This window comes from Entelurus aequoreus, linkage group LG23 (assembly GCF_033978785.1).
Source record: "Entelurus aequoreus isolate RoL-2023_Sb linkage group LG23, RoL_Eaeq_v1.1, whole genome shotgun sequence".
NCBI classification, from domain to species: Eukaryota; Metazoa; Chordata; class Actinopteri; order Syngnathiformes; family Syngnathidae; genus Entelurus; species Entelurus aequoreus.
In genome coordinates, this window is record NC_084753.1 from 13,743,609 (window position 1) to 13,762,780 (window position 19,172).

Here is a 19,172-nt window from a genome sequence, read left to right on the forward strand (position 1 = left end):
CAGGCGGGACTTCCGGTGACGTCGTAGCGGATGAGACCTTACGGCGAGCCGTCAGAAAGGGCTTGGTCCGGGTCTGGTCGCTGTGTCACCGGGTTGTGAGTCAGCGCGGCCCCCAGATATTACACCAAACCCGGCGGCAGACGCTGGAAACCCGAAGCCTAGTAGATGAACGTCGTCCTCGGCTATGCTGTCCTGAGAGCGCCGCCGCCGGTACCCGCCCTTCCATCATGTCTGATGTCAACAAGACTCTTCAGAAATGGCACGCCAGTTTCAGAAAAGGCACAGACTTTGACTCTTGGGGACAATTAGTGGAGGCAATAGACGAATACCAGATGTAAGTTACACATTCGACAAATTGACGTGCATGCCGCGCTTTCCTGCTGGGAGTCAGCGGGAGGTCTCGCAAGTTGGCCCCACAGCTGTCAATCATTTCAATCAAGCCTTCCCTCTTGTGACGTCATGTGGCATGAGTTGACTGTGTGTGAGTGTTGATGCTGCGTTGTGTTACATGCATGGCAGGCTGTACAGGCATTCACCAACAATATTCCTCAGGGTATTGAGAAATATCAGCCACACCCTCTCATTGTTATGGGTGGGCTTCCTGTGGTTTGACAGGAAGTCATAAGAAAGAAAGAAAAAAAAAAAGACCCATCCCTCAGGAAAGGCAAAAAATAACACGTCATGTCAACAAGGAAGCATCTTAAGTATTAAAAAAAAAAAAAAAAGGAAAAAAAAGGGGAGAACTGCATAGATAACGGTGGCGTGTTTTTTTCTGTGACCACCAGAGGGCGCCAAATCACACGTGAATCTAAAGTTGTAAAAATGTTTTTGATTGATTGAGGCTTTTATTAGTAAATTGCACAGTGCAGTACACATTCCGTACAAACTACCACTAAATGGTAACACCCGAATACGTTTTTCAACTTGTTTAAGTCGGGGTCCACTTAAATTGATTCATGATAAAGATATATACGAGTCATACCAAAGACTATAAAAATGGGACCTACCTCTATGCTTGACACTCAGTATCAAGGGTTGGAATTGGGGGTTGAATCACCAAAAATGATTCCCGGGCGCGGCCACCGCTGCTGCTCACTGCTCCCCTCACCTCCCAGGGGGTGATCAAGGGTGATGGGTCAAATGCAGAGAATAATTTTGCCACACCTAGTGTGTGTGTGACAATCATTGGTACTTTAACATTAACTATCATCATAATATAGTCATCACACAAGATAATCATCAGAGTATATACATTGAATTATGTACATTTACAATCCGGGGTGTGGGAAATGGAGGGGGGGGGTTAGGTTTGGTTGATATCAACACTTCAGTCATCAACAATTGCATCATCAGAGAAATGGACATTGAAACAGTGTAGGACTGACTTGGTAGGATATGTACAGCAAGTAGTGGACATAGAGAGAGAGATCAGAAAGCATAAGAAAAAGTATCTACATTTGATTATTTACATTTGATTATTAACAATCCGGGGAAGGGTGTTAGTTTAGGGTTGAAGTTGCCTGGAGGTGTTCTTTTAGTGCGGTTTTGGAAGGAGGATAGAGATGCCCTTTCTTTTACACCTGTTGGGAGTGCATTCCATATTGATGTGGCATAGAAAGAGAATGAGTTAAGACCTGTTCAATTTTTGTGTTTTTGTTTAATTTAGCCTTGCCCGGCAACTGCAAAAAGAAGTTCAGTCGACAAACTCATCAGACTTCACCGAAGATCAAAAGGTAGACAATTCAAGTGTTAATAGAAAGTATTTTTTTATTTATTATCTTTTTTATCTCAGGACTTCCTTTTTAATTGATTTCATTATTATTATTTTTTTTAGAAAACTTTAGGGAAGATTGCAACATGCCTGGAGATGAGAAGTGGCAGTTTGCAGGTTTGTGTGAATGTGACTATTATTCGTTGCAGCTTTATATAAATGATGGATGTTTTCGTTACATAGCATGCAGGGTGAAATTAGACAATAAATCTTTAAATTAAATGTCATTTATTGTTTGTAATTGGAATAAAATACTCAAATGTGTAAATTTAATGAAGGTAAAAGGACACTTAATTATTTAATCTTTTAAATGATTTAATTTCATGAGCTAATTATTGCACGATATGTTGATTATATTATATTATTTCAGGCAATGACATAAAGTACAAAGTTGACAACACATAATAATATAAATTAATATAGTGCAAAAGGTAATGTATAGTATGTAATGCATGATTGTCCAGTTTTGCCTGAAGGGAGTGGGAAGAAGATAATTTGTTTAATCCCACCCCCAGTTCTCCATTCAGTGATTATTCACATGAGTTTCACTCTCACTTTGTTCAAGGATTATAATACAGATGTTGTATCATAGTGGCATTACCACGGGTAACAATAATTACTGCACTGTAACAATAATTTGTATCAACAATGGAGGAATAATGAATATACCAACAATGGTAATAGACAACAAAGCAATAATAGTAATAGACAACATAGCAATAATGGTAAGGAAACATTGAGCACATGTTAACACTTTGAGACAGAGTACAGCAGCAGGTCAAATTAAAGACCCTCATCTCTATATTTGAACCAGACCCCATGTTTGTATAATAGTTTAAATCGATTAATAGTTTGGCATTGCTTGTGTTGTAAGTCCAGTTTGTTCCATAGTTTTACTCCGCATACAGACACACAAAAACGTTTACGAGTGGTTTGAGCTCTCGGCAATAAGAAATATCCAAAGCCTCTCAAGTTATGAGCCTGCACTCGTTGTATAAAAAAAACGTAGATTAGGCGACAATAATTTGTTAAATGCTTTATATAAGATTATTAATGTATTATATTTAACAACATTTCATAAATCCATGTGTCAGTGTTAATGAATTTATTTTATCCGACTGCGCCCCGCCCACTGACTTTAATGGCTAACTGGAATTTAGTCCAATGATTGCTTTGGTCTGAATCTATCCATCCATCCTTTTTCTACCGCTTATCCCTTTCGGGGTCGCAGGGGGTGCTGGAGCCTATCTCAGCTACAATCGGGCGGAAGGCGGGGTAGAACTTTGGAAGTCTTTGAAAACATGGCGGGTAAAGAGGATGTACTCATACTTTTCGGGGAGTTGCTGGTATGTGGAGGCAAGACCTGCTGACTCAGAGCATGTAGCAGTTAAAGTAGAGGAATTTATTTAAGTTGTGGGAGTTATTTCTGTACTTTCACACCAAGATATCGACCAGTACTACTCCGCTTCTCTGGTCCAAGTTCCACAGACAAGTGGCAGTGCAGGGTAACCATTCAGGTGTCAGGACCCGCCCACTGACTTTGATGGTTGAGTTTGACAGATAAAATAAATCCATAAAGTGCTGGAACACATTTTCATGAAAAAATTAAATAATCAAATAAATAATTAATTGAATCATGAATGAATTATATCATTAAATCATGAGATAAAGAACTAAAATGTAAAATATATAAATCATGAAATAACTAAATACATCACAAATTAGTTCATTTGATGTTTAAATGTGATTTTAAATTACATATTTGATAACACTTAAGTATTTAATTCCAATTATGACACATTTCAGTAATTATTTGAACATTTATGCAATTTTGTCCAATTTGACCATGACAGTTTCATGAAATCACGAAATAATTAACTCTTTTTAAAAAAAATTGAACCATGAAATTATGTAATACCAATTAAATGGATTCAATAGTAAAATATTCAACTAAATTATTAGATAAGTAAACATAGTTTTACAATAAATTAGTGACAGATTAAATAACACATTTATGTAAAAAAAATAAATCCCAATTATAATTAACACACTTGAGCAATTATTTAAAGATTGATTTAATTTTGTCGCATTTGACCCTCAAAGTTTCAGGAAAAAATTAAAGCGTGAAATAATTGAATAGTCTATAATCAAATATTTAAACCATGAAATCATGTAATATCTAATTAATTGATTAGATAACTAAATATTGAACTAATTATATGATTAAGTAAATTTTCCTTTACAATGGAAAAAAAATGACATTTAATAACACATTTATGTAATTAATTCCAATCATAAGGACACATTTGAGCAGTTATTTAATTTTGTCCCATTTGACCCTGCATGACAGTTTCACAAAATTAAATAAATCCTGAAATAAAGCGTGAAATAATTGACTCATGATTTTTTAAAAATTAAATAATGTAATAACCAATTAAGTAGATTCAATAAATATTCAACAAAATAATTACATAAGGAAGTGTACTTTTACAATATGTTAAAGACATTTAATAACACATGTATGTAAATAATCTCAATCATAGTTGACACATTTGAGCAATTATTTAAAGATATATTTAATATTGTTGCTTTGACCCTCCGTAACAGTTTCATGAAAAAAATTAAAGCTTGAAATAATTGAATCCTCAATCGAATATTTGACCAGGAAATCATGTAGTAACTAATTCATGATTAGATCAATCAATCAATGTTTATTTATATAGCCCTAAATCACAAGTGTCTCAAAGGGCTGCACAAGCCACAACGACATCCGCGGTACAGAGCCCACATAAGGGCAAGGAAAAACTCACAACCCCAATGGGACGTCGATGATAAATAAGATAAATAATTAAATATTGAAATAATTAATTAAATGATTAAATAAGTACATTACCTTTTACAATAAAAAAAATGGCACATTGAATAACACATTTAATTAATAAATCCAATCATAATGACACATTTGAGCAATTATTTATTACACTTTGTCCCATTTGCCCCTCTATAATATTGGACACTACTGGAGACAAGCAACCTTAATGACAGATTCATTTAATATACAAAAACATTAGAAAAGGCCAAATACAACAATGTATAGTGATTCCACCCTGGAAAAAGCCCGGTTCAAATAAATATTAAGAGTAATGACATTAATCGTGACCACATCATCCCAACATGACGATGTAGAACATGTGTTGTGTTTTCAGTGCACACAAACAACAGAAGAGTTCAAGCTGGAAGACTTAAAGAAACTGGAGAGCAGTAAGTAAATGGCATCTTACCGAGTCTTCTCATTCTAATGTCCTTTTTGCACGTCTTCGTCCTTTTTTTGTACAGTTATCAAAAACCTGCTGACGTTCAACAAAGAATTTCCCTTCGACGTCCAGCCGGTGCCCTTAAGGTAAAGGAAGCCTTCATTGTGAGTCTCACTGTATTCCATCTTTGTTTATTACACAATAATGACATATTTTCACTGGAGTACAGAACCTCGTATTCGCAGCACAAGAGGTGATGTAGCATGATGAAATGGAAAAGTTAGTAATTTGGAGCACATTTCTCCATAACAAACAATGTAAACATGAATAATTGGTTCCAGCCGCGACAAAAGTCCATATTTTAGTAAGTGTGTACACTTTGAACACAATATAAAGCGCTGTACAGTACTGTATATCCAACAAACATAGCAAGAGGGTGACGGATCAACTTTCTATTCCATAACAAAGCCAAAACAACAACTAGCTGTCCTCATTTTCAGCCACACTGCCGACACACACACACTGTCACTAGCACTGTGGTGCACTCGGTTTGAAATCACGAAACTTCTTACCTTTAACAGCCAGGCCGCTACAATGATTAAGAATAAAAAACAAGATCCACTTTACCTTGTCAGTTAATCTTCTTGGCGTTCAGCGGAAGGGAGTCAGTGTCGACAACGCTGTGAATGCTCCCTGAATGTTTCAAACCACACATGGCTTGTCCATTGCTTTCTTTGAAATCATTTTGAGCAAGCAAACACTGCTGTGCTGACTGACTGAGCACCGGAGATCGATCAGCCCGCCCATAACAGATGTGCTGCCGGGCACAAATGGATGCCCTACAGCAGGGGTGTCAAACTCAAATACAGAGTGGGCCAAAATTTAAAACTGAACAAAGCTGTGGGCCAAGGCTGAACAAATTAACCTTTAACGTACAGTACGAGCTATCATCACGTCCGCTTTTCATCCATTCTAACATCGTTCAGAACCAGTCACAGTCCTGTGCGGCTTCTGTACGCATACACGAGCGAATGCAACGCATACTTCATCAACAGCGATACAGGTTACACTGAGGGTGCCAGTATAAAAAACTTTAACACTGTTAGAAATATACGCCACAGTGTGAATCCACACCAAACAAGAATGACAAACACATTTCGGGAGAACATCCGCACCGTAACACAACATAAACACAACAGAACAAATACCCAGAATCCTCTGCAGCACTAACTCTTCCGGGACGCTACAAAATACACCCCCGCTACCACAAAACCCCCCCCCCCCCCCCACACACACACACACACCTTGTAGCGTCCCGGAAGAGTTAGTGCTGCAAAGGGTTCTGGTTTGGTGTGGATTCACAGTGTGGCGTATATTTCTAATAGTGTTAAAAAATGTATTCGGCTACCCTCAGTGTGACCTGTATCGTGGTTGATGAAGTATGCGTTGCATTCCAATGTGTGTGCGTGCAGAAGCCGCACATGTTATGTGACTGGGCCAGCACTCGTTGGGCTGGCTGGCTGGCGTTTGGAAGACTCCCGGGAGGATCAGCGGGCCAGCTTTAGTGTTAATTTGATATCGCCTCAAGGGCCAAATTTGGCCCGCGGGCCAGAGTTTGACACCCATGCCCTACACCTACAGGCACAAAAATGAGTGGATGAAATGTTTTTACACCAAAGCATATTTTCATGCAGTCTTTGGTTCGTAAATCGATAAGTTCGTAGAATGAGGGGTTTATAAATCAGGTTCCGCTATTTCCCTACCTGGAGTTTAGGTTTTGGAGGGGATTTTAGGCCCACTGTGTTGATAGAAGATGTCAAAATCGAAACGCAAATTTGTCCATTAGAAACAATGTAAATATGAATAATGTGTTCCAGTCTCGACAAAAGTTCATATTTTAGTGAAGACTTGTAGACTTTGAACACAATATAAAGTGCTATACAGTACCGTATGTCAAACAAACATAACAAGGGGGTGATGGCTCAACATTCTCTTTATTAACAAGCCAAATTGACAAGCTGAATTTTCCTTTATGCGTTGCTCTGCCAACATGCGCACCCATACAGAAGCCCCTTTGGTGCCTTCACAAACCATCAGAAATGAAAAAAAACCTTAACTTTAACAAGCACGTTGCTACGTTGTTAAACATTTAAACAAGTAAACTCAACTTTAAAGTACAGTAACATGTCGGGAAAGGTCCAGAAAGGAAAGGAAAGAGAAGGGAGGGGCTGTGTGTGTGAGTATTCTTTTGAAACGAGCCACAGCTGAACGAGAGGAAGTCTTTCTACTCTGCTGTGAACTAAGTCACCATTGGCTTCGTTTCCCAAGAAAGTCTGTTCTTGTGATCATTAAAAACCTGCTGTGGTACAAAACCGTCTTCCTCGGTCTCTTCAATACGAGGGGACAGCGGGACACAAAATGAATGAATGAATGAAGCTTTGGTACACGGAGACATTGTTCGCACACAGAGGCATATTTTCCACGACCTAAAACTTAGTAATTCGAAAAGTTCGCAAATAGAGGGGTTGGTAAAACGAGGTTCCACTGTACTACTCCTATTTCTGTAACGGTATTGAAATAAACGCTCAGTACACCACTGCAAACTAACACCCCAGTAAAAAAGTCACACAAATTATACTTTCAGTGTTATCATGCATGTTTTAAGGCTGGACAATTAATAAAATGTTGATTTTGATTTCCATTATTGGCTTCTCACGATCATTAAAAAATAATAATCGAAAAAAACAACGATTAATGGGCCGTGCAATGTGCATGCCAATTCCGGAGCTTGTAGCGGTGAAACGGATGAGTGAGCGTATGAGTGAAAAAACGTTTACTACAACTTTGGGATCACACCATGGTTGCTACTTTTTATTTGACACAGCGCTAATTAATAATCCCTAAACTCAACAAAAAAGTGAGGCATATGATTTCCGTGATGAAGTAACCTGCAGACGGAGTCACGTAATTGGCCAACAAAACAGAGTCCGCTGTTAAACGAAAAATTATATTTAAGGGAAATTGACATAATGTGAGTGAAATGCTGTCTTTGTGAGGAGAAGGAACATTTGTTTGGGAAAATAATCATGTCCGGGAAGGCTCATTCATTCCCAAAAAACGTCCTATACTAAACAATATGGAGACGGCCAACTTAAAACAGCGACGAAACTCGAAAGCTAAAGCTAGCAAGAACAATCCAAAAACCACAGCACATCTTATCTGCTTGTGTTGTTGTGAACGACATCATTGATGTAAGATCAATGCACAAACAGGACAGCAGTCACAACTTGGAAGTCACGGTCACGCTCTTTTAAAAAAAAGAAATGTTTTAAGTCCTTTCTTTACTCATCAAGCTGAGAACAGCAGTAAAGCACACTTCCCTCCTTCACAATAAAAGCGCTGTGTGCCACAACCAGTCAAAAATAAAATAAGGTTTCAGAAAAGGACTGTAATGTAGTTATTGATACATTTACACAATTATGCTTTCACCTACAATACTGGTCAACATTTTTTAAAGATGTATTGCACCAATAAATGTGAGGATTTTTGCATTTGATTGACAAACATTTATTTGACACAAAAAGCTTACACTCCATGGTGGTAAAATAAGTCTAAAAGATTAAAAAAACCGAATTAAAAATAATTAAAACGGTAAACCTTAATTTTATTGTTTTTATTTCTATTGATATGTATATCTATTTTTATTACTATTTGTTACTAATTTATATCTGTATTTTTAACTATATTTAAAGTTGAATTTTGGCGACACAATAAATGCTAATGTTTTCAAACTAATGAATAATCGTGTAATTAATCGTGATTACAATATTAAAGTAATCTGGATTATTATTTTGGCCATAATGGTCCAGCCCCAGCATGATTAGAATGAGACAAAAGCATTTATTTCCCCTCTAACAGAAGAATCCTCGCTCCCGGTGAGGAGGAGAACCTAGAGCTGGAGGAAGAAGATGCCGCAGCCGTCGCCGGTTCCACCGAAGCGTTCCCCACCAGAGCTCCCGGTACGTTCACATCTGCTGATTGCAGCGTGTAAAGTAAATAATTATACGCTGCCATTTTTTTCCCCGCTTGCCTGGTTGTGTCACAACGTCTCATTGATGCCCGCCATCGCTTTGTCTTTTTCTGTCCTTTTCGTCGGTGCCGTGCATGGCTTCATCGCTCTTACTTGCCTGCCCGCTTCGTTCAGTCGTACAAGGTAGGACCGATGGACGGACTCTAAAAATGTCCGGTCTGGGTTACGGGGTGTCCAGGTATGATATGATATCATCTTGGTATCAGCTGGCATGTAAAATGTCTGGTAGCGGTGCAAAGCTGGACAGTCAACATCTAAATGTCCTCCAAGAAGCACACAATTTCTTCTTTTTTAGTCGAGTCATTTACAAAAGGTAAACATGCCAGGTCAGTGTGCCGTGGGAGATTATCTAATTGGACATATTTGGGTTGAAATTTGTTTTTGCAAACCAGTAATTATAGTCTGCAAATGATGTGTTGTTGTTGAGTGTCTAGAGCTCGGCAGAGTAACCGTGTAATACTCTTCCATATCAGTAGATGGCAGCCGGTAGCTAAAGGCTTTGTAAATGCAGGTAAAAAAGGTGTCTTATGCTTAAACCAAAAATAAAGAAAAGGCATTGAAGCCCAGGGAAGGCTATGCAGAACGAAAGTAAAACTGAACTGGCTACAAAGTAAACAAAAACAGAATGCTGGACGACAGCAAAGACGGCGTCCACAATGTGCATCCGAACATGACATGACAATCAACAATGTCCCCACAAAGAAGGATAAAAACAACTGAAATATTCTTGATTGCTAAAACAAAGTAGATGCGGGAAATATAAGATATGAAACTGCTACAGGAAAATACCAACAAAAGAGAAAAAGCCATCAAAATAGGAGCTCAAGACAAGAACTAAAACACTACACACAGGAAAACAGCAAAAAACTCAAAATAAGTAAGGGTGTGATGTGACAGTACACCTACTTTGAGACAAGAGCTATAGTGATGCATGCTTGGTTATGCTTTAAAGTCATATCCAACAATTGCGACAATGACTTTTAACTGTCAACTGAGTTTATGATTTCTGCTGGTGGTGTGCCTCTGGATTTTTTCAAGGCAAAAAATGTGCCTTGGCTCAAAAAAGGTTGAAAAACACCGTGCTAGGTTATAGGAACTAGCAGCTACACAACAGCTAAGCACACAAGCTAGAAATGCGTAATAAGTAGGGATGTTTTATGCTGCCGATTCCAATAGTGATCATCAATGAGTGAGATCGGCCGATACCAAGCACGTGTATTAACTGTCAGTTTTTCCATATATGCTATGACAGTGTAACAATATCAACACAATATTTAAACCAGTTCATTATTCTGTTAGTACACAATTGTTTATGCAAGACAAAGTCAATGGTACACATGAACTAAACAAAAACTACTAAACTTTTAAATTATTTGTTTTTTTACCCTGAAAGTTCTCGTGTCCAGGGATGTATGCTGGCAGTTTGTAAACATTAACATACAAATGATTTTAAGACAATAAAATATTCATCTAATCAGTCGTATACTGATGCCACCCTTGATATTATTACATGTATCGAGTACATTTGTTGTATTATCTTGTCTATAACTCTTATTAGTTTCCTGGTAATTATGGCTTACTTTCTGCTATGTGGTGCCATCATCACTTCTTAAACTTTACCAAACACGTATTCCTTAGCTAAAGCTAGTTTAGCTATTAGCATGCCTGCTCCCAGCTTGCTTTCGGCATGTAAAATGTTTAGCCTCATCCTCCAGTGATAATAATACGTTAAAAATGCAGTTTATTTGCCATAATGGAGGTGAATATTATTAGCTTAGATTAGGGGAGTGCTCCATACTGTGAATGGAGACACAATTAGTAACTAGTTACTTAGCTTAGCCGGTGGACTAAAAAAAAGAGACAGTGTCAGCCAGAGGGGATCAGCATTAAAAAGCATCAATTGTCAATGGCGATCACCTATTTTTTTTAATGAAAATCAGCTAATCGGCACATCTCTAGTCATGTCCTTAAATTAACAATATTGCAGTGTAAAACAGCACATTTGTCAATATAAACAAGTATCAAAAAAATATAGTTGCATTCTACTTACACATAGTCCCCAAAGCAGAAGCGTATTAGGGAGTATCCAGTAACAAACGTGTCCGCATCATTCAACTTACTGCGTTACGAGCTTTACTCAATGAATTATTGTGACCAATAAGTGTAGCCAAAAAACATTTCCACTCAACTTTAAAAGCATAAATCGGTGTTTTTCATACCTACCATTGTTCAGAGTAATTTCACCTGATCAAATATTTTCCCACATTCCACACCACTACACAAAAGTATGCATAATGATCGTTACTGGTATCAGATTAATACCGGTATCGTATTGGAAGTGAAAAAGTTGTATCGGGACACCCCTGGTCAAGTAACCTGTAATGAGGACAACCGGTATCAAAACAGGAATGTATTGATGAACATAGTGTGTCTCAATTTGCAGGTACCCTGTTGCCACGGTTACCATCCGAGCCCGGGATGACGCTCCTGACGATAAGAATAGACAAAATTGGTCTGAAAGATGCGGGGCAATGCATCGACCCTTACATGACCGTTAGTGTCAAAGGTAGTGAACCCCAGTTGGTCGCATTGCATTGTTTTTATTTGTCTGCTTGTGTTCGAATGCCACTTTTATTGGGAAAATCTGATTTGTGTGCACGCAGATTCGAACGGGGTGGACTTTAACCCAACACAGGACACCCCTGTCGCTACCAAGAAGGAAGACATCTACATTCATTTCAGCATGGATGTGGAGATCCAAAAGCATCTAGAAAAAATACCCAAAGGTAACATCTGATCACCAAAATGTGGTGAAAGGGGATCAGTCTTAAAGGGAAGTCATATATATATATATTTATATTTTTACTCTCAATGCTTACATTTCTAGATCAACTTCAGATCTATCCCTCAATGTTTTAAATTTTTTAGTTTAAAAAAAATATTGTTTTATGCCCTTTTTGTAAAGAGAAACACTTTACACAACTTTGAAATATTTCCCATAAAAAATGTAAAGTCAAACATTTAATGTGAAGTCATTTGAGCCCAAAATAGGTAAATAATTCATAAAATTGATTTTGATTCGTAATTATTTTTGAGCTTTGACCGTTTTTAATAAAAATTCACATTGTTTGTCCCTTGGGTCCCACTCTAAAGTGTTAAGTCATTTTAATATATTTTTATACTTTGAACGCTTAAATTTCTAGATCAACTTCAGATCTATCCGATATTAGGTTTTTATTATTTTCTTTTGTTTTATGCCATTTTTTCTATGCCAAAAACACAAATTATACAGTATTCCCCCCATAAACATTAAAAAGTCAAATATTTGATGTGAAGTAATTGGAGCCTTTAATAGGTCAATAATCCATAACATTGATTTTGACTTTGAATGCTTTTACATTTCTAGATCAACTTCAGATTTATTTATTTAAGTTTATTTTTTTGTTTGGTTTTATACCCTTTTGGTCAAAGAAACACTTTTATGGCAAAACCCTTTTTGTAAAGAGAAACACTTTACACAACTATGAAATATTTCCCATAAAAAATGTTAACTCAAACATCTAATGTGAAGTCATTGGAGCCCAAAATAGAGCAATAATCCATAACATTGATTGTGATTCATAATTATTTTTCAGCATTTATCGTTTTTTAATTAAAATCCACATTATAGGTCCCTTGGACCCTCAAGGGTCCCACTGATAAAAGTGTTAAAAGCAAATCATTCAATATTTTTCTATACTTTAAAAATGCTTGCATTTTTATATCAACTTCAGATATATCCATTGATATATTATATTTTTTTACCCCTTTTTTCTATGGCAAAAACAAATGCATTATTTCTCACACAAATTAAAACGTTAAATATTTAATGTGAAGTGATTGGAGACTTTAATACATCAATAATTAATAACATTGATTTTGAGTCAATGAATTTTGTGCATTGACCATATTTAATGAAAATCCACATTGCAGGTCCCTTGGACCCTCAAGGGTCTTACTCATAAAAGTGTTAAGTAATTTATACATTAAGATTGAATGCTTACATTTTTAGATCAACTTAGATCTGTTGATATTAAGTTTTTGTTATTTCATGTTTTATACCCTTGTTGTCAAAGGAAACCCTCTTTTTATGGCAAAAACACAAACTATGCAATATTTCAAACTGAAATATTCGATAAAACACAACTTAAGTCTTAAAAGTATGAAACCTTGTCTGTAGTAATGTGTAAATGGCACACTCACTAGCTGTATTGACACTGCACTGATACTGTGTGTTTCATAATAGTCATCAGTCATCTACTGCAAAAAAAGTCACATTTGACAAGCAAAAAAAAATTAATAGCAAATGTATTTATTTTTTTCAAACGAAAGGCTGTGCAAAAAGCAATGTTGAACGCGCAACTCTGGTCAGCGAGCGAAATAGTAACAATTACCTTATTTACGTGGAGGCTTTGAGAGACACCCGTATCACTGCTTGTGTTCCATCATGTGTCGATGCTTCTGTATTACTAACATTAATTATGCATAAAAGTGATGATTGTGATCACAGCAAGGCCTGCTCCTTATACGATTCCAGGTTCTGTCAAGACCCCTCAGAAATGACAGACAACCCGTAAAAGTACAAATGTCCTGAACTCTGTTTTTGTGTGCATATGACTAATGACTTTTAATGCCAACCCCCTCTGGCTGACATTGTATTTATCTTTTGTCCCCCGGCTGACAGCTAGTTGTGTCTCTTACAATGTGCTGTTTTACGCAGGAAGACATATTAGACCAAAGTGTTTTTTAAATGATGGGTTAGGAGGTAGCACTCATTGGCCGTGAATAAACTCACAACTGAATAGCGAGTTCCTCAAAAGTACTTCCTGGTTCTATGCCCATTATGTAATAGGGCTATTACACTTTGCATTTTTATCCAGATTTTCACCAAACATGTCATCTCAAAACACAAAATCCGTAAATGACCTAATCCCAATAATTTCTCATCTGCAGGGGCAGCCATTTTCTTTGAATTCAAGCACTACAAACCCAAAAAGAGGTTCACCAGCACAAAATGCTTTGCCTTCCTGGAAATGGACGAGATCAAGCCTGGACCCATCGTGATTGAACTGTGAGTCACACCACACCAAGCCCATTTTATGCCCTGATTGACGCATATGCCACATAATCAAGATAAAAAATTTATTTATAATAAATCTCTTTACAGTTTTTGAAAAACGTCTGACGGCAACTGAACCAATCAAGAACTAGGCGAGCGCTGACCTCCGCTAGGCCTTATGTCCCAATAGTAAAGTTCTGATCCGGATCAGCCCCAAAATGTAATCACTTGTTTTTCATCCTATTTCTGACATTTCCTGAAAAGTAGATAAACAGTTGCCTATAACATTTTGAGTTATCTAAAGCGAAATAAAAGAAATTGAGTGAACCCCCTTATCCGTCACTCACTGTCTTTATCTCTATGGGTGGAGTCGGGGATGCGAGCATTCACACACAGAAAAGTTGAGGCCCATAACGTAGACGTAATTTAAAACAATAGAAATTATCCGGATCAGCCCCAAAATGTACTCACTTGTTCCTTAACTAATTTCCTACAAGTTTCATAAAAATCCGCCTTTAACTGCATTAGCTGCTGACGTACTTAGTAACATATTGCGTAATTTCTTAAAAACTATTTATCTACTTGCACATTGATAAAAAAATATCTGGTGACTTTCTGGTGTAACATGTTTCCATCTACACTTCTGTTCAAATCCAATAAGCACCTATTGGCCGATACTACAGATTTTGGTATCAATGAAGACCAAGTACAGTACTCAAAGGGGCAGTATTGGCCATATCAATAATGACACTTCAAATTTTCAAGATTACTGATTCAATTTATGATCACAATTTTAATTAGAGAAAAAAAACACATGGCGGTTTAACAATATCAATTAAATATTTCAAATGATATTCTTTTTTTTTTTTTACACATTTTGAACAAAATAAAGTCAATAGTGAAAAATAACTATACATAGGCAAAAACTGCTATTGTCTGATTTAATTCCTTTGGTTCATCCTCTTGTGTCCAGGGACTTATTTTCTGAGTGTGTAAACGGTAACAAACAATAACTGATTTAGTGATCATGATATTTGTATCAATCTGTCTACCCCTGTTTAAATACAAGAGCTCCAGCTTAGCAGTTGGCATATCCTTCCTTCAATGGTGTGTAGTGTGGCATTTAACTATTGTTAAACTATTACTCATCCTCCAGTGATGATGGATGGTACTTGTAAGAAACATGCTTTACTTGTCGTCATGGAGGCAAGGATTACTGACTTGGAAGCGGCTTTGCACTGTGGAGGGACGTTAGTCGCTGTTAGGGATGCTGTCAAATTTGCGGGATACAACTAGAATGTGTCATCCACATGCATTATCATGATATGACGATAGTCTTCAAATCTCTGTCGGCCAAATATGTGTCATTGTTTTTTACCGTTGGGCTGCCAACAAATATTTCTCAGGGTACTCCGTTGTATTACTTTTCCACCACTTGTGGCAGTAATAATATCAAACAAACAGAAGATGTCTGGAGATAAAGTCATACAAGTTTAAGCGCAAAGAATATGACTTAAGTGGTGAAGCTTTACTTTCATTTCACCTTTAATTTTTTTGACAGTTTAGTTAACATAAAATATCATTTGTTATTAATTTCGTTACAATTAATTTTAGCACTGTAATTGTATGTAAATGTATTTTATCAGTTTTTATGAGCCCCTTTTTTTGCAGTATATTTGATTAGTATTTATTTTGTAATCAGCCTGACCTAAGCCTTGATTAACACATGTTTTCATATCATTAGACAAGGTTTATCCTGTTGAACTGTAAGTAGGTTAGGTATAATTGTTTAAGAGTAAGATTACTTATTGAGTGGTAATATTCAATCAATCAATGTTTATTTATATAGCCCTAAATCACAAGTGTCTCAAAGGGCTGCACAAGCCACAACGACATCCGCGGTACAGAGCCCACATAAGGGCAAGGGAAAAACTCACAACCCCGATGGGATGTCGATGTGAATGACTATGAGAAACCTTGGAGAGGACCGCATATGTGGGTGACCGGATGCAATGGATGTCGAGTGGGTCTGACATAATATTGTGAAAGTCCAGTCCATAGTAGATCTAACATAATAGTGAATATTTGAGTGGGCCCCAGGCCCCTCTGTTGAGGAAAAGTTGGGCCCTGAGGTCAAAGAGGTTAAGAACCCTTGGTCTATATCGTGCAGCCCCAACTCACCATATAATTAAAAACCTGCCACTATTCCAACATCGGTTTTGTTCCCACTGTGTTGTTGATAAATGACCTAAAATGGCCATTTTTGTGTTTGGGCAATTGCAGGTACAAGAAGCCCACAGACTTTAGGAGGAAGAAACTGCAGCTTCTAACAAAGAAGCCACTTTATCTTCATCTGCATCAAACCTTGCACAAGGACAGCTAGAACACAGCACCGTTAAATCAAAGTATGTTCTTGTTTTCCAAGACGATTTGTGGAAAGTGATGGGAACCCAGCCAAAATGTTGTTCCAACAGTACTGTAGATCCTCTCGCTGCCTCACAAATTAATTTCCTCCACAAGACTATAAGAACAATACTTTTATTGTAATGTTTATAAGTACAATACTGTCATTGTAATGTTTATTAACCGAGGCATAATATAGGGTTTGCTTTAGGCTAATTAAAAATGGGCATTTTTACAGTTTTCATGGGTCTGCCCATTCAGGATTTTACACCATTCTCTGAAGGGGTTCTGCGAACGTAACCCCTGCGAACAGCGAGGATCTACTGTACGTGTTTTCTTTCAAATGAACCCTCACATTCCCTTTTTGGCTTGCTGTAAAACAGTTATGTGTTTTCAGTTCATTGACAGTCTTCCTTCAAGCACAGCGCCAGGTGCTTGTCTTTGTTTGCACTGTTGGACTTTGAAACGGGATCCTGTAAAACATCAGAAAACGATGCTGCCAAAACATGGACTTGTGACCTGGCCTGAATCCGGTTACAGGTGCAAAATTAAGTGTATTGTTCTCTACAAAACTCAAGACAGATTATTAAAAATGAAGCTCAAAGGTGAGATTTGTTAATGTTTTCTAATTTTGACAAACGATAAATCCATGTAACGTCCTGGTTTAAGCATTTTATTATGAATAAATTAAGCAAAAAATGTATTTAATTGGTCCTGATTCAAACACTGCCCTTTTCTTCAATTTTCATAATCAGTGATTTTTAATTTTTTTAATCAATTAAATGATACTAATTTCTGCTTCATTCAAATTGTAAAACTACTACTAAAATACATTTTAAAATATTTGATTGTGTTTTTATTAACCTACAAATTCTATAAATACAGCATATATATAAGGATAAGTGCATTAAAGTTGAGTCTCTTTAACAAATGCAGTGTAAATGTATGTAAAAGTATCCCAGTTTATATAAAATAGTATTCAATCATTTAAACCTAAAATACTTTAGAACTTTCCCCATTTATCAAATTTAATAACTTGACTAATGATGAAAACAAATAAAACAAGCCCTTCCCTTTGGCCAAATTGATATATTAAAAAAAAGTTAAATGGTCTACTGTAATTTTAAAATTAAATTGCAGTTAAAATAAGTAACATTTTGCCCGTCCACAAAGTTTCATACCGTGTGGTGCTAATGTATTTGGTTGATGACAAATTCTCCATATCGTTACAAAATATAGTCCAAGATAATTTGAGTGTTTTTACTTCTGTTGGCACACAAGGCTGTAATGGCTGTAATTGGATTCCAGAAGCAGCACTTACATTTGTTCAATGAAGAATGATATTGATATATGGTATTTTTAAAAGCATCAACTTCATTCGAATTTCACATTTTTATGCACAAATGCAGCAGTGAGTCAACCAAATGCAACGTTTGCATGTGATCGTACATATTTAACCCAGATGTTTAACAGCAACCCCCCCCAGAAATGCAGTGACTTTTTATTTGAAAAAGAATGGATGTCTGAATTATTACGGTCTTGTGTGGAAGACGTGTTCCATATACTTGATTTTAGATTTTATTTTTGTAATGTTCCAATGTCCAGGACTGCAAATGACTTGTAAGATATGCTAACAAATGAAGGTGCGGTAACTGAATGTGTGAAGTGTGACTGACAGGGCAATTTTATCAAACATTCATTTCTAATAAAGAGAAAAGGCATTTTAAGAAATGAGTGCATCGAGTCGTTTTGTGGATTTTTGTTCAGCACTGGCAGTACTCATTGTAAATGTTCTGTTTTTGCATTGCGCATTATTATGGTACTCTTTTAGTGTATTTACGGTAATTCTCAGCATGCATTGCTCTATGCGCGGGCTCCGGTGTTCAGTCTGTTATGTGAACGGCAGTGGCCGGTTTGTTCCCTCAGTAAAGTATACGTATAAAAAGAAGGTTGTCGTCATTGAGTTATCAATGGTAGCAGAGGATGTCTAACAACGCTAACTACAGAGTCCCTCCTGCGTTTGAAGAAAAGAAGTCATGAGATCTGGAAAAATGAGGTTGAAATGTGGATACGTGTTACCGATCTGGATAAGGAGAAACAAGCATTAGCTGTTGCTCTCTCACTGAGGGGGAGAGCTAGAGATACAGCTTTGGAAATACCTGCGGATGATTTGAACAAAGATGACGGGATGAAGACCCTTGTAAAGGCATTGTATTCTTAAAAGAAGAAAAGGACAGAGCTTATGATGCATACACGGACTTTGACAAGATTCGGAGAGAAAACGAAGTTTCCATGGTGGATTACATCGTTCAGTTCGAGCAGAGGTACAACAAAATGCGCAAATTTGACATGGTTCTTCCCGACGCTGTTTTGGCATTCAAGTTGTTGGATACAGCCACTCTCGATGTTAAAGATAAACAGCTTGCGCTTACAGCTTGTTCAACACTTACATTTGCAAGCATCAAGTCAGCTTTAAAAAGGATTTTTGGAGACAATGTGCAGCCGCCCACATGCAGCGGGGGAATTCACATGCGCGAAGATGTTGCTTTTTATGTG

The 19,172-nt window shown here is 37.0% G+C and overlaps 1 protein-coding gene across 2 annotated transcripts; it reads left to right on the top strand.

Moving 5' to 3' along the window:
• Positions 1 to 7: 7 nt before the first annotated feature.
• aida (axin interactor, dorsalization associated) lies at positions 8 to 18,488 on the top strand. 2 transcript variants are annotated; one of them, XM_062033921.1, is made up of 10 exons: positions 8 to 334; positions 1,667 to 1,733; positions 1,835 to 1,888; positions 4,978 to 5,032; positions 5,108 to 5,171; positions 8,944 to 9,044; positions 11,559 to 11,681; positions 11,779 to 11,901; positions 14,108 to 14,225; positions 16,497 to 18,488. In XM_062033921.1, exons 1-10 carry the CDS (start codon positions 228 to 230, stop codon positions 16,594 to 16,596), a joined length of 912 nt encoding a protein of 303 aa, XP_061889905.1. In that variant the 5' UTR covers positions 8 to 227; the 3' UTR covers positions 16,597 to 18,488. The 2 variants fall into 2 exon arrangements, with proteins under 2 accessions (XP_061889905.1, XP_061889906.1); XM_062033922.1 differs by lacking the exon at positions 16,497 to 18,488 and adding an exon at positions 14,322 to 14,959.
• Positions 18,489 to 19,172: the final 684 nt, after the last annotated feature.

Excerpts from the sequence above, each read along its gene's own strand:
- aida (XM_062033921.1), top strand. The coding sequence starts at position 228 with ATGTCTGATGTCAACAAGACTCTTCAGAAATGGCACGCCAGTTTCAGA. Across the intron at positions 5,172-8,943 it reads GTCCAGCCGGTGCCCTTAAG|AAGAATCCTCGCTCCCGGTG; the intron begins GTAAAGGAAGCC and ends CCCCTCTAACAG. Across the intron at positions 14,226-16,496 it reads GGACCCATCGTGATTGAACT|GTACAAGAAGCCCACAGACT; the intron begins GTGAGTCACACC and ends GGGCAATTGCAG.